A 14,784-nucleotide genomic window follows, 5' to 3' on the forward strand; every position below is an offset into this window, starting at 1 on the left:
TATGGATCGAGCAATTTTCATTTTTACATGACTGACGTGATCAGACCAGCTCAAGTCATTTCGGAAATGTATGCCGAGAAACTTACAACTACTATTGCATGCAATTTTTGAATGACCAAAATATAGTTTTGGGTTGTCGTTTATTGCTTTGTTTTTAGCGTGAAATAGTATAAAATTGGTTCTTTTTACATTTAATTTCAGTTTATTTACTCTAAGCCATCCCTCTCATTTTTCAAGCCAGCTTTTCGCTCTCTGCTCAAGTTCTTCTAGGCTGGTGTCAGAAAAAAATATGTTAGTGTTGTCTGCATATAGCATAATGTTCAAAGATGAAGGAATGTTTACAACATCATTTATGTACATAGTGAATAGGAGACGTCCTGATATTCACCCCTGAGGTACACCATATTTTATTGTTTCGTTATTAGAGCGAGTGTCATTATGTAGCTTTGTGTATTGTTGTCGTCCAGTCAAGAAGCTTTCCATAAAACTTTCAGCAATGCCACGAATTCCATAAATTCCTAATTTTTTAACAGTGTATCATGTTGATCCGAATCGACGCTTTGCTGAAGTCAAGAAATAGACCAATAGTAAAGTGTTTCATTTCAATGCTTCAAACTAAGACATTTTTTATGTACAGCAATGCGATCTCAGTTAATTTCCCAGGTTGAAAACCGTTTTGATGATCACTTATCACATTATTTGCAGAAAGGTAGCAAAAAAAATGTGTATATTATTTTTTCAGCAACCTTAGAAAAAATTGACAGAACTGAAATTGGCCGATAATTGCCGTATTCTGTTTTCTTCCCCCCTTTAAAGACAACAGTAACACAGGCTATCTTTAATCTATCTGGGAACAAGCCAGTTGCCAACATCTGATTCAATACGTAAGTCAAAGGTTCTATAATGCAACCAATGGAATTCTTATCTGGCAATGGTGAGATGTCATGTTCACCAGGAGCACAAGTATTTTTTAGAGAACCAATAATGGTTGCAATTTCTGCTTTTGTTGCTGGCGTCAAAAATATCGAGCCATAGTTTGATGTGTGAATGCATGACGTAAGGGAGGTATTATTAGGTAAGGGAGTTGAGGCTACAACCCGCTTCCAGGAAATGTTCATTGAACTTGTTGGCTAATGCAGTGCCATTATAAGTAATACCTTTAATTAGCATAAATTAACTGAATTAGGCTAATCTGCATCAAGCTAATCAGAATTGGGAGAATTTGAAGTGATATTGTCTTACTTTTTGGATGCCTGAGCATGTTCACATTACACCAACCTGTATTAAAGTAGATTAGGAATATCCAATTTAAGCTAACCAGGAAGAAATTTATTTTGAGTAAGTTGAGATCGCCTAGACAAATGGATGACTGACTATGACCACAATAATGTAGTGTGGATTAAGCCAGATTAAGACAATCCATATTAGGCTAATCACCAGCAAGTGAAATTGGAGTGAATTCAGATTTCTAGCCTGTTGGATGCCTGAGCATAGTCGCATTAAGCTCATCTTGGCGAAGCCAGATTAAGCCCATCGGAATTAAGATAGGCTAATAAAATTTATGTGTTACTACTAGTCATTTAAGTCAGTCATACTTTACTACTGCGTCATGCCAATAATGATACTTAAAAAATAAAAAAATCTGTTGTTGAAGCCTCACGACTTTGTCATGTGTGTCTTGGCGCACAATAAATGCATGAGAAGACTTTCATGTTAGGACCAGTCAGTTATGGTAGTTATGCCTTCTTATCATTTCAAGTCAGTTTTCGTAACACCAATTTAATAACGTGGCTGTTAGAGCTCCATGGCCGGGGAATGTATGTGATGGCCTGCATGTCAAGGTTCTTGTGTTACGATCAGCTATTTATGTTGTTCATAATCTCTCATCATATCATGTAAAATTTTGGTTCTCAACAAGTCAATAAAACCGTCATTAAAGCTTCACAACCGGGTCAGGTATGTTATGGTGCACATGACATGCGTGGCATCGTTTCGGCATTATGACCTTTTTTTTTTTTTTCATCTTAAGCTGTCATCATGCCCTGTCAATTTGGTATACATTAAGCTAATAAAATGGCCATTAAAACGTTATGACAGTGTTATGTTTTTCATGGCGCACATGACATGCACGACATAATTTTAGTGTTATGATGAGAGATTCATGTTACCCTAATGCTCTTATGCCATGTCAAATTTGGTACACATGAAGTCATAAAGCGGCCATATAATCTCCATGACCAGGTCATGTATGTGATGGCCTATATGACATGCACGACAAAGTTTTCATGTTATGACCAGTCATGTATATTTTTCTCATGTTCTAATCTACCATGTCAGTTTTGGTATACATGAAGTTCACCAAACAGCTGTTGTAATTGCTTGACCATGTCATGTATGTCATGGGGTACACTAGAGGCATGTCATGATTTTTATTTAATGAGCAGTGATTGATGTTTTTCACATGCTTTTGTCATGCCATGTCAATTTTAGTACTCGTCAACTTAATCAATCGGCCGTGAGAGCACGAGGACCTACATAGCCATTGAGATAGACCAATATATACGCTCTAAATGCCTTTATTTTGCCATCAAATGTTTCGTGCATAATAATTAATGCCTAATCTATTTGTTACCAATATTATATGTGCAAGCCCTACAGCCAGAAGGGATAAACTGAGCCAAATTACTGTGCATTTCGCTGAAAGCGATCCCTCTTTGCATGCCAGGCAATGCCAGCAAACGCAAACGTTTGAATCAATATGGCGTCCACAAAGCCAGTGTCTCCACCCTGTTCCAGAGGAGCACATTGAGGCACACTATATGAAGAAGGTGCAGAGTGCCACCTACTACAAAATTAAAAAGTTACCAACATAGCACTCAGTTTTCCTCACAGATGGAGCCACTTGTAAAGTTCAGGGTAGCGACATTCGCGTAAGAACACAATAATGTAGTGCACTCTGTCACGATTGGCTGAGTCCGCTCGTACCTTCCACAGCCCCGCCAACAGCTTGTGAAATGAAGTATAGCTCCCGACACCACCTTACTGACATCGATCACATTAACCTTTTATTTCACATAGATGAGCTCAGCACGTCCCCACATTTCACATGCCCAGAATTGTGGAGTACAGCTTATGTTATCTGGGGCAATATATCCAAATTTCTTTTGACAAAGGCAGCCTATAGGCAAGTGCTGAATACCACAACAGCATTTTTAACTACAAGAATACGAGCAAAGCAGAATGACAGCCTTGCAGGGTGTTGCGACGCGCGCCTCCGACGACGTTACGAAGGGCGCCTCGAAATCTAACCGCTGCAACTACTGTTTACGAAAGACGGCGACACCAACACGGTCCCGAAGGCGCCACTGCTTCGAACTCCGGCGGGAAGGTCACCAGCCGTTTGGTAGCGTAGGTTTCTCAGCTCGCGACTGCTTCTGCGCAGAGCTGATAGACGAGCGGACGAGACGACGGTGAGTTTAAACAAGGTTTATGTACAGCATATATACAGAGGCGTTACAAATTCGGCACTGGGGCCGACAGAGACTCGAAGAGCCGAGCTCTCCTCTCTAACACATAGGTCTGCTCTTAAATGGGTCCGCTGTAAAAAGGGGGCCTCTCTCGACGCGCCGCAGGGCTTCTTTTATATGCCCCGGGTCCAACTCAAATGTCCAACCGGAAGCGCCGCTGGTCGCGAGGTCAGAATCCTCCAATGAGGTCACCGCTGGGCTGCGTCCTTCTTTCTCATCGAATCTGGAGAGGCTGCGCTGCAGGTGGCTGCACCCAAGGACGAGTGACGTCGCCGCGCATTGCGTCAGCCGCCAGACAGGAAGACGCCGGTTGTTTACTCGACGGGCTCGTTTGCTAAGGTGACTCACTGCACGTGCACGCCAGAAAGGCGCCGTGGCGTGATGACGCCGTTGAGTTGTTGATCCCGTCAGGCGGGCTCGCGGCTGGCCTTGACACAGATTGCCTTTTTCAGAGGCACGGAGGTTCGCTGTGGACTCGCAGGCATAACAGCACCCCCGCCGCCAGACAATGTGGCGAAAAGACGAGCTGCTTCCACGGGGCTCGGATGACAGGCGCGCTCGTTCGCCAGGTCCCTCCAGGTCCGCCTCCAGGGCTATGGGGAGAATGCAGCTCCAGACTCCGTTGCGGGAACACATCCCATTCTTGAGGACGGATCCCAGCTCCACTGGCTTGTCGCCACAACTTGTTGACCAGCTTCGCTCGTCTCTTCTGACGATCTTTGGTTTCAGCACTTGTCGATGGTTCTGCAACTTGCCAAAAACGGTTCGACAACAAACAACACACGACACAAGCAAGCGCCCTCGGTCACCCGACAGAACACCAGACAACGTATAATACAACATATACCTGACTATGTGTCTATCGGAATTTCGTTCCCTCTACATCAAGAGGCACATGTGGGACACAAGACTCTTAAAATGAGAGCTCAAGTTTTTTTTTACACGTACAACAACGTAACGAATTAGAATACAACAAAGTTGGCTCCTTGAGCTTATTCTGGACGAGCGCACCCAGCTAAGACCGTGATGAGTACAAAATTTTGCCCCGAATCGCCAGCAAGAAACCGAAAGGTTGGGAAGGTACTAGCTAGAACGCACTGCTCAATGCCCCTGCATTAGCGTTGAGCTTTCCTTTTTTTTTTTTTTAAGCGAACGTCAAAGTTGCGCTGTCGGAGTATCATGCTCCATCTCAGTAACCGGCCACTTTTAGGCGACGATACTTATGCGGTACCAAGAGCGGCTCACACTTGCGACGTTGCACAGGGGAACAACGATACGGCTTGCTACGGATTGACTCCTCACCGCTTAGCTCGATATTGTGTTCGATCACCCTCGTGTTTCCGGGGCGGTCCGAAAACACGTCTCCAAACTCGGAAACAATCCTTCTCAGGTCCTCCTTCCGGACTTCACTTAGCCTAGGCTCTAGGTTTATCTGCTCCCAGATTACTTTCAACCCCCTTCGATTACCTCACAAGAACTAAAAATTTCTGCTTCCTCTTCCTCTGAAGCATTCAACAGCTGATTTACGACCGCTTGATGTTGAACGTAGGGTTTCATCAAGTTGTAAATTTTGTTCTGCCGCCTTCCTAATTTCACTTCATAATTCGTATCGGGAAGCTTCGATATTACATTGGCAGGCCCTTCCCAATCAACCTCAAGCTTGTTCCTTTTGGACGGCTGCAGCAGCATTACCTGACTTCCTACTTCAAAAGCACGCTTCTTCGCCGATTTGTCGTAGTACTCCTTCGACAACATTTGTGAAGCTTTCATGTGGCTTTCCACTGGCGCTTTAATCGAGAGGTCCTCGCACTGCTCTTGAATGGGCGTCTCTCGGTCATCCCTCGACAGCTCACTTCAACTTTCCCCTACAGGCGAGAGCGTTGCAACCCTCTCGCTCTGACTCAATCGGGCCATGTCTCCCCCTACGCATACCGCGCCGGTCGCTTCGGCGACGGGCCGCTCGCGGGACTGCTCACATGACTCACGCGGAAAATTTCCTTTTTGGGGTTCCGTCGACCCGCCGACAAGGTCACTTGAGAGTTCACCGCATTGAACAAGATCAAGCTTCTGCGAAAGCTTCCGCACTTGCGATCGCGTGAGGGCCATGTACGCTAAGTTTGGGAAGAACGATTTACCCTGCTCTTTGAGAAGGTGCTCTGAGTTGTTGGAGAAAAGATAAGGAAAACGATCGTTTAGCGCGGCAGACACAGTCGCTTCGGTGCGAAGCTTACCGAACGGGCCTTCAATGACAACCGTGGCGATTGGTAAGCAAACACTCTGCTCCTCGGCGACTTGCCTGATCCACGCGCATTCTCCTGTAGAGTCATCCGGAGACATCAATGAAGGATGGACAACATCCATGGTTGCCGCTGAGTCTCTAAGTGCTCGGCACGTTTTCCCATTCACCCTAATTTCTTGGAGATACGGCTCCAACAACCGCATGTTTTTTTCTGATTCTCGGATTGTTGCGAAGGCAAACTTTTGGTTACAGTTTATCGCGATGTGCCCTTCCTTTTTGCAGTTGTAGCAGATTAGCGGCTTCCGTTTGTTTTCCGATTCTAGTATAGTTGCAAACTGTTGCTTACAGTTTATCGCGATGTGCCCTCCTTTTTTGCAGTTGTAGCAAATTGGCGGCTTCCGTTGATCAGGTTTCTTCGAAAAGCCCTCTTTCCTTTCATTCTTTTCAACGCGCACTGCCCTGCTATGCAACTTTCGGCGAGTATAATACTCCTCAGCTAACTCTGCCGCCTTGTTTAGCTGTACTTCACCAAGTTTGTCCTGCAGCCAAAGCTTGACATTCTCCTTGACGCAGCGGTAGAATTGCTCCAATGCAACGCATTCCACCACTTTCTCGCGGTCGTCATAAACACCTTCGCCCTTGAGCCATTCAATTTAATCAGCTTTAAGACGAAACGCGAAGTCAACAAGTGACTCGTTCCCCTTTTTAGCATACCGGAACCTTTGCCTGAAAGCCTCGGGTGACAACTTATAACGTCTCAAGAGCACTTCCTTAACCTCGTCATAGCTCTCACACGCTTCCCTCGACAAGCAAGTTATCGCGTCGGACACTTCGCCGGGAAGAAGAGCTAACAGGTTCTGCGCCCAAAGAGACCGCTCCAAAGCATTTCGCTCACAGACGTGTTCAAACTTGACGAGATACTTCGCCATGTCCTCGCCTACTACGAACGGTGGCAGTTGGTCCCGAATTCTAAAACCGCTGACCTGAATTGTCGGAGAAGCTACACTAGGCGCCTGCGAACACTGTAGTATTGCCAATTCTATTCGTTTCAACTCGAGGCGCTCCTGTCTCTCGGCTTCCTCGCGGCGTTCTCGCCTTTGAGCTTCCCGAACTTCTCGCCTTTCAGCTTCTTCGCGAGCTTCTCGCCTTTCAGCTTCTTCGCGAGCTTCTCGCGAATCAGCCTCCTCGCGGCGTGCTTTGATATCCACCCATGCCTCATCGACTTCCTCAGCCGACACTCTCTCATCCTTCATGATCTCAAGGATCGCTTGTTTTCGTTTCGCACGGCCCAAAGTAATGCCGAGTTCCTCACAAATTTCAATGAGTTCCTTCACTTTAAGGTTCTCCATCGTTCACACTAGCCTCTTGCTGTTTGCCCCTGTTAAGAATTTACTTGCCGTACCCACTATAAGTCTACTAGCAAGACGCGCAAGCAATTTTTCACACTCCCGTGTTTACCCCCTCCGCATTAACTTTGGTTTCAAAGGACGACTTTGCTTGAAACGATCAAAGCTCACTTCAATGCTTCACACAGCCCTTCTCTAGACTACTATAACCTGAGCTAGAGTAGTCTGGTGAACTGAAGGGAAAACATCAGGCACTCACCGCATCGATGTCGCTGACGCCGGCCGATCCCGCAGCTGCCAACCACTGTTGCGACCCTGCCACCACTGTTGCGACGCTGCCACCACTGTTGCGAAGCGCACCTCCGACGACGTTACGAAGGGCACCATGAATCTCACCGCTGCAACCACTGTTTACAAAAGACGGCGACGCCAACACGGTTCCGAAGGCGCCACTGCTTCAAACTCCGCCGGGAAGGTCACCAGCCGTTTAGTAGCGTAGGTTTCTCAGCTCGCGACTGCTTCTGCGCAGAGCTGATAGACGAGCGGACGAGACGACGGTGAGTTTAAACAAGGTTTATGTACAGCATATATACAGAGGCGTTACAAATACGGCACTGGGGCCGACAGAAACTCGAAGAGCCGAGCTCTCCTCTCTAACACATAGGTCTGCTCTTAAATGGGTCCGCTGTAAAAAGGGGGCCTCTCTCGACGCGCCGCAGGGCTTCTTTTATATGCCCCGGGTCCAACTCAAATGTCCAACCGGAAGCGCCGCTGGTCGCGAGGTCAGAATCCTCCAATGAGGTCACCGCTGGGCCGCGTCCTTCTTTCTCATCGAATCTGGAGAGGCTGCGCTGCAGGTGGCTGCACCCAAGGACGAGTGACGTCGCCGCGCATTGCGTCAGCCGCCAGACAGGAAGACGCCGGTTGTCTACTCGACGGGCTCGCTTGCTAAGGTGACTCACTGCATGTGCACGCCAGAAAGGCGCCGTGACGTAATGACGCCGCTGAGTTGTTGATCCCGTCAGGCGGGCTCGCGGCTGGCCTTGACACAGATTGCCTTTTTCAGAGGCACGGACGTTCGCTGTGGACTCGCAGGCATAACAAGGGTAACCATTCTTCTGATACACTTAAAACTTTTTGTATGTTCTCCAACAAAACATACTTTTTTTTTACGTATTTCTTTATATTTAATGTGCCGACTTTGTAGAGCACTAAGAATGGGTAATTTTGGAACTTTCTTTTCCCGAAATAATTTGCGAAATAAGAGATCACTGCAGAGAGATTACCAAAATGTGATTTTTAGATTAAAAGACAATGAGTGTGACATTTTTTGCTTTTTCTCTGCTCCGTGAATGTTTTCATCCTTGAAAGCATGGGAAAATTACTGTAGTGTCTCAGAGTGCTTTAAGTGACCAGGAGCAATACATCAAATGACCAGAGCAAGTGCGAAAATGTCGCATTTCTTGTTCCCATGCAACTATTTTTTGTGTTATGGATGGCTAAACAACAGGTGAAGATGAAGATGAAGGTGAAACTAGTTCATTGAGAAGTTTCTATAGTAAATAATCTGAGGCACTATTTTGCTTACTAGTACATTTACCATATGTTTAATAAATCATCTTTAGGGCCAGTCTTCAAATGTCTACAGTACTCACCGGTTTGTTGACGTGAACATTATTTAGGTCGGTGCCAGTGACAGTGAGCTTATCCCGTGGCCTCCTTTTCGGCGGGATGCCTTGGAACCTGGCTACGTATGCCATGACACCTAGCGGCTGTACTTCAGGGTCCGCTAGTTCCTTGGCTGTCAGCAGGGGATCCACACCTAGGTACTTGCCACCATTGATACCTGCATGCAGAGAATGTGTTCGATCAATTTGGATAGAAAATATCAAAGTTGGCCATAGCAGGAAAGGGTGCCAGTGAGGCATGCAAAGTCAAGTTGGTTACTACAACATTTTGAGTGATCAAGAAGGCTCCTTTCATTTTAAACTCTGTTAAGCTAAACTTTCAGGTAAATGTAACAGGCCGGGTACTTTTGTTTTGGTAGCATGCAAATAATTAAATACAGGAGCATGGGGCAGTCCCCGTGCACCTCGTATGTTCAGTGTATTTTCGTATGTTCAGGTGTGTAAAAAAAAAAAAACTTTCCCGATAGCACGCCAATCACCAGAGGGAGCGGGCTGCAACTACTAACTGCACATAGCGGCAAGTTTCAAAGAAACTGTCATTGGCCGTGTTTCCCTCTGACTGTTAGTTCGTGAGCTACACCCACTGAAGTGAGCACATAGATAAGCTGTTCTTTGGATTAGTGCCAAAGTGGCAATGAAAGAGCTGGAAGAACAATGTGTGTGTGTGTGCAGTTCTAGTAAAGCTTGGGGAACCTTTCATAGACATTTCAGTTGCTTAGCCAAGCATACAAGAAGAACTATACGAGTCACACACAGTGGTTCAAGCATTTTCAGTCGGTGACGATACGAAGCCTGGATGACATTCCTTATCAACAAATAATGACCACATTGGGAGTTCATGCTGTGATACAAGAAAATGTTTGTTAGACTGTTCGAGAAGTTGCTGACAAAGTAGGTATTAGCGTAGAAAAATTCCATGAACATTCTTTCTGTTTTCTCCATCCCAAACAAAACTACGCCGAAAAGACATTGCCAAACCATACATGTAGGAGATCCAGGATAATACGAACAAAGACCTGCCAGCCATTCCACAAAGTGCATTCTAGGAGGCTTCCAAAAAATGAAAGAAAGCGTGGTAACAGTGTATTGCCAGTAGAGGGGAGTAATTTGAGGGGTACAATACTTGAAATATTTTACAACAAGCAGTGAAGGTGTCATAGCAAAAGTTCCATGTCTTTTTTAACACACCTCGTAAGAGTACGACAGTGGCTTTATTCCAGAAGTTATGCTATACATCTTTTGAACTGCCCACATACTGAGTAAAAGCAACATTAATAAATTCAAACTGGTTTGATCTTATGATGTGGCTCACACACTGTATCGTGCCACCACATTAAGTGCACTATTGTGGAAAATTATGACCCAGGTGCTAACGAGGGAGATATGTGAGCATGCAGTACAAACTTACCCTTTTGCAAGTTTGACTCCCATTGTGATCGATCCCTGCTCAGGTGCTCAAAGTCCTCTATGGAAGCGCCAAGTGAGTGCACTAGGGAGCACAAGGCCAGTCCATCGTTCCAGTCACTCTAAAAGAAGAAAAGTTGAAAGCAAATTAAAAAGCTTTTTCATAATTCCCTGATAGTACGTACTTGGAGTCATTGCATTCAACACCATTCTCCACTTTTTCTGGCTAGAGTGGCCGTGCATGGTGCAATTTTAGCTTCTATTTTTATAAGTTCTGCTTGCTAATACTTTCATGGCGAAAGGCATGGATTCTTACTGTATGACTAGGGGAGGAGTCAAGTGGCATTAACTGCCCCCCCCCCCCCCCCCGCGGTGTCGCGCTACGTCACGACGAGGATTCCTCTCAAATACTATTGGGACAATGCGGGCCCTTAGCCAGGGAGGGGAGGGGGGTAGGTGCCCGGGCTCTCCGATGAAATTAGGATGGAGGGCGCTGTTTTACCAATGATAAATAATAAAAATGGGTGTTTGTCAGAGCCTTCAATAACTGCCCACTCCGCTCCCCCCCCCCCCCCTACTCGAAAAAAAAAATTCCTGCCTAGGACAATGGTGGTGGACAAGGGCGGTCCGAGTATCGCGAGCACGTTGCGGAGCTTTACGAGACCACTTAAGCAACCAGAAAGGCTGTTTGGAACATCCTTACAGACATTTTTATGTTTTCTATGCATACGGGCGAGGGGGGGGGGGGGCACGTCTCCCTCATGTCGTTTAGAAAAGGTGGGCGCAAAGTCTGACGCATATAATGACATAAAAGGGAGGGTGACACAGCGACACCGGAAGGAGGGATGGGCTGCGACAACGCCCCCCCCCCCCCCTTAATGGGAACCCCGTGCGCGCCTATGCATATGCGTATATGACCAAATAGGTATCTGAGTTACAGAAGCCTCACTGTCTTGACACTTTTGCCGGTACATTGCGAGAGCTTCTACTCTAGCGTTTTTTGTTTTTTAAAGCGTCCTGAATGATTTTTTTTTCAGTAATCATCGAACACATTCAGTATCGAACTTTATTGCCTCACGAATCGTTTGCCGCAAAAATTTGATTTATTGATATGTGGGGTTTAACGTCCCAAAACCACCATTTGATTATGAGAGACGCCGTAGTGGAGGGCTCCGGAAATTTCGACCACCTGGGGTGCCGCAAAAATTTCTCGATTCCGTCAATGATGAGCGGAGTTTTATTTGTCGCACGCACTTTCTCTTTTCTCTCGCTCCGACGAAAGCGCTGGAAGCTACACAGGGAGGGATCAGAGGCGGCGCTATCGAGGTGTATGGGGGGATCGTAAAAGGAGAGGAGCCGGAGCACCCCCTCCTAACCCTAAAGTTTTGCCTGCCCATCCTACTAGCATAGTCGAAAGAGAATGGACGAGTTAGCCGTCTAGACCCTTACCAGAGTCCTTTAATGCTTTTTTTAAATTGAAGGACTCTGCCCTTACTGTGCAAGATTGCATCTCGTGCCGTCCCAGACACCCGCAAAACTGTCGCTCCCCTTCCCCTCTCTCGCACCGCAAAGCCGACGGAGGGAGCATCTGTTGGATGACAACGGTGGAAGGCATCCTCTTTCCCGCGCGCTCGAAGATGCAAGCCCTCCGAGCTTTCCTCGAATTCTGTGCGTCTGCGGACATGTACCCGTTGGCCGTGCGGCCTTTCTCTTCACAGGGAGAGGATGAGAAGCCGCATCAAAACGCCTCGCGCTGCGACGGATACGTGTGGTCAGGCCCCAAACCTCATAAACGCGAAAATGCACGCGACAGCGACAAGCGACGCGACGTAGATCGGCTTCGCGCGATCAGTCGCTAGCGCAGGCAAACCTCATTCACGCGACGGCTTCGGCGAGCGAATTCCACTGTAGCTGGCATGAGGCCGTCTACTCGCACCAAGAAAACCGCGTAGCGAGCGGTATGCAATTTAAAGATAAGATATATTGTTGTGTAATGAAACGGAAAGTGTTTATTATTGCCTTGCAGCGCTTTTTTATATGCAAATGCGTAATAAACATTGCGTTATTTCTTGTTGCGCATGCGTGACTCGGGCAGGGTCACGTGCACCTATGTAGTCTTTGTCTTTTCCGGTATTTTGCTATTGGCTGCTTGAGCCCAGCACTTCTGGGCGATGAGCGACGGTTTCCAAATCTGGAGAACCGAGCGATCGCGCGAAAACGAGCACGCGACACGTCGCGCGAACGCCCTGTTTCGTCGCTCATAGCGTCGCTCGTCGCTGTCGCGTGCATTTTCGCGCTTATGAGGTTTGGCCCTTAGAGACAAACGCTTTCGCTTCGTTCTACTGACTGTACTGACAAGACGCTCTCTTGCCATGCATTTCACTTTTTTCTTTCTTTCCTCTATCATCTTTACATCCCCTCACCCATCCCTAAAGGCGCTGAGGCATGACCCTGCGACGGGAGGTCAAAATATCGTCTTTTTTTTTTATTTCTTCCTCTTTCATTAACCTCCCCCCCTCTCTCTCCCTCTCTAAACACACGACTGCTCGCGCTGCACAACCGTTCACTGGCCGCACCGTATATATATGCACCGTATCACGCGCCTGAGATTCAGTCAAGAGCGTCTTTACTTAATTGGCTTTCACGTGACGTTGAAGGTGACGCTCCTCTTTCATTCAATAGATAAAAAATAATAAAGACGAAGTGACAAGCATTTCCAAACCATACCTAATTACGCAACATTCATGCGATACACTCACCGTTCTGCGACACAATGAGTAAACAAAGGAGGTTATACTTGAACTGCTTACACAGTTTGCATAGCCTCTCGACCTTAGCCGACTATATGTTACTTGTATCACTGCAAACCTTCTTTTTTTTTCACGCCAAATTCATAGCTATGAAAGTACACCTGCACCCCTTCCCAATAAAGAAGCGTTCAAAAGAAAGATCAAACTTATTTCTTACATTTTGGTCTTAGAGCCACCCGCAATATGAGCAATATCTTGTGATATATCGCTGAAGACGCATACTTCAAGAAAGCTTTTCTTTTTTGGCACAAAACAATAAAACACGAACAAGGGAATGTTTTGTTCAAGGTGCACCTTTTGTCCATATTTTTCACTACAGAATTACCTTTTGAATCGCCTTTCTGACGCATAACAATCAACGTAGCGAACGCTGGGCTTCGCGGGGATTTAGTATATGACCAAGCGTGAACGGGAGTGATTAATAATAATTGTTCGGATTTTACACCCCCAAACCACGATATGATTACGAGAGACGCCGTAGTGGAGCGCTCCGGAAGTTTACTATACGTTCACTTAAATAGAAGCACACGGGCCTCTAGCATTATGCCTCCATCTAAATGCAGTTGCCGCGGCTGGGATTCGATCCCGCGACCTGTGGGTCGGCAGTGGGGCACTATAACCACTAGAGCGCCGCGGCGGGTGGCGCAGGATAGTGATTAAGAAGCGGCGTACTTACGGTGAAGTTCGAGATGCGAAGGTGCGGCAGCCGCGCCTGGATCCACCGCAGCGTGGCCTTGTACCCGGGGCTGTCCTCGTTGATGAAGTAGGAGAGGTAGGTCATGCCGGACAGCTCGTCCAGGTTGGAGCTCGCCAGGTCCTCGGGCGTCAGGATGAGAGGGACGCCGAACTCCTCACGCGCCTTCTCCATGGCCACCCGGCAGTTCTCCTGGCTGCGCACATGAAAGCACGATCCTTCTTCATCAACCACCAATTAACTACGAACCGGAGCAGGCGCTGTCAGTATTAATGGCACCGCGATGATCTATCCACGGCGCGGCAACTTCAGGGCCGGCCCGGCAATCATCTGCCTTTTGTTTTTGAATGTTCCGTGGCTACCTGTTCCCGCAGTAAGATCGAGTGACAGTTTTGTTACGACACGTGCGTAATTGACCAATATTGTGTAATTTAATATTACGTGCGTCATATTAAATGTATCACACATAAAACCAAAAGTCCGAAGAATCCGCCCGTCATGTCTTCGCATATATACACGGGAGCATGCAGTTCAATTATTATATAGTGCAGGCCACAGTTGGGTATACGCTACTGTAGTGTACAGGGTCAGGCACGGCATCACACGTCATTATTAATTCTTTTCCATACAGTATAGTATACGCTACGCTATAAGGCGAAGACAGTATATTGCTGACTATTGTCACCAATCTTGTCTCACTCAAGGAAACCTTCCGCAGAACTGCTCGTCAAGCTAGGACAAAAACGAAAAACTGCTCCAACCCAACCTCTTCGTCCTCTTCCACACGAAAACCACGCGAATTCATGCGGCATTAGTCCCCCCTTTTAAAAAGCATCGACTCGATGCTTCTAAATAAAAAGAAGAAGAAAAAAAAAACCCATAATTAGAACACGCGTTGACGCAGAGAATGACAAAGTGAGTACCAGGGAAAACAAAGAGGGCGCACAAGCACTTGGACCATGCGCGAACACAACAGCACCAGTGGAAGAGTCAAGAAAAAAAAAAAAACACCACATGAGATCACTGTCACGTTTGCGAAGTAACTCGCAAGCACAGAGACTATTGTGTGTAGTACG

At 46.7% G+C, this 14,784-nt stretch overlaps 1 protein-coding gene across 2 annotated transcripts in view; it reads right to left on the reverse strand.

Moving 5' to 3' along the window:
- jbug (filamin-type immunoglobulin domains fbug) overlaps window positions 1–14,784 on the reverse strand; it is a 171,876-nt gene that overhangs the window by 60,449 nt on the left and 96,643 nt on the right. For both annotated transcript variants that reach the window (XM_075891036.1, XM_075891039.1), the window contains 3 exons: window positions 13,691–13,904; window positions 10,209–10,326; window positions 8,768–8,958 (listed from right to left, as the gene is read on the reverse strand). In XM_075891036.1, coding sequence (XP_075747151.1) covers window positions 8,768–8,958; window positions 10,209–10,326; window positions 13,691–13,904 — 523 coding nt within the window. The remainder of the gene's footprint in view (window positions 1–8,767; window positions 8,959–10,208; window positions 10,327–13,690; window positions 13,905–14,784) is intronic.

This window comes from Rhipicephalus microplus, chromosome 1 (assembly GCF_043290135.1).
Source record: "Rhipicephalus microplus isolate Deutch F79 chromosome 1, USDA_Rmic, whole genome shotgun sequence".
NCBI classification, from domain to species: Eukaryota; Metazoa; Arthropoda; class Arachnida; order Ixodida; family Ixodidae; genus Rhipicephalus; species Rhipicephalus microplus.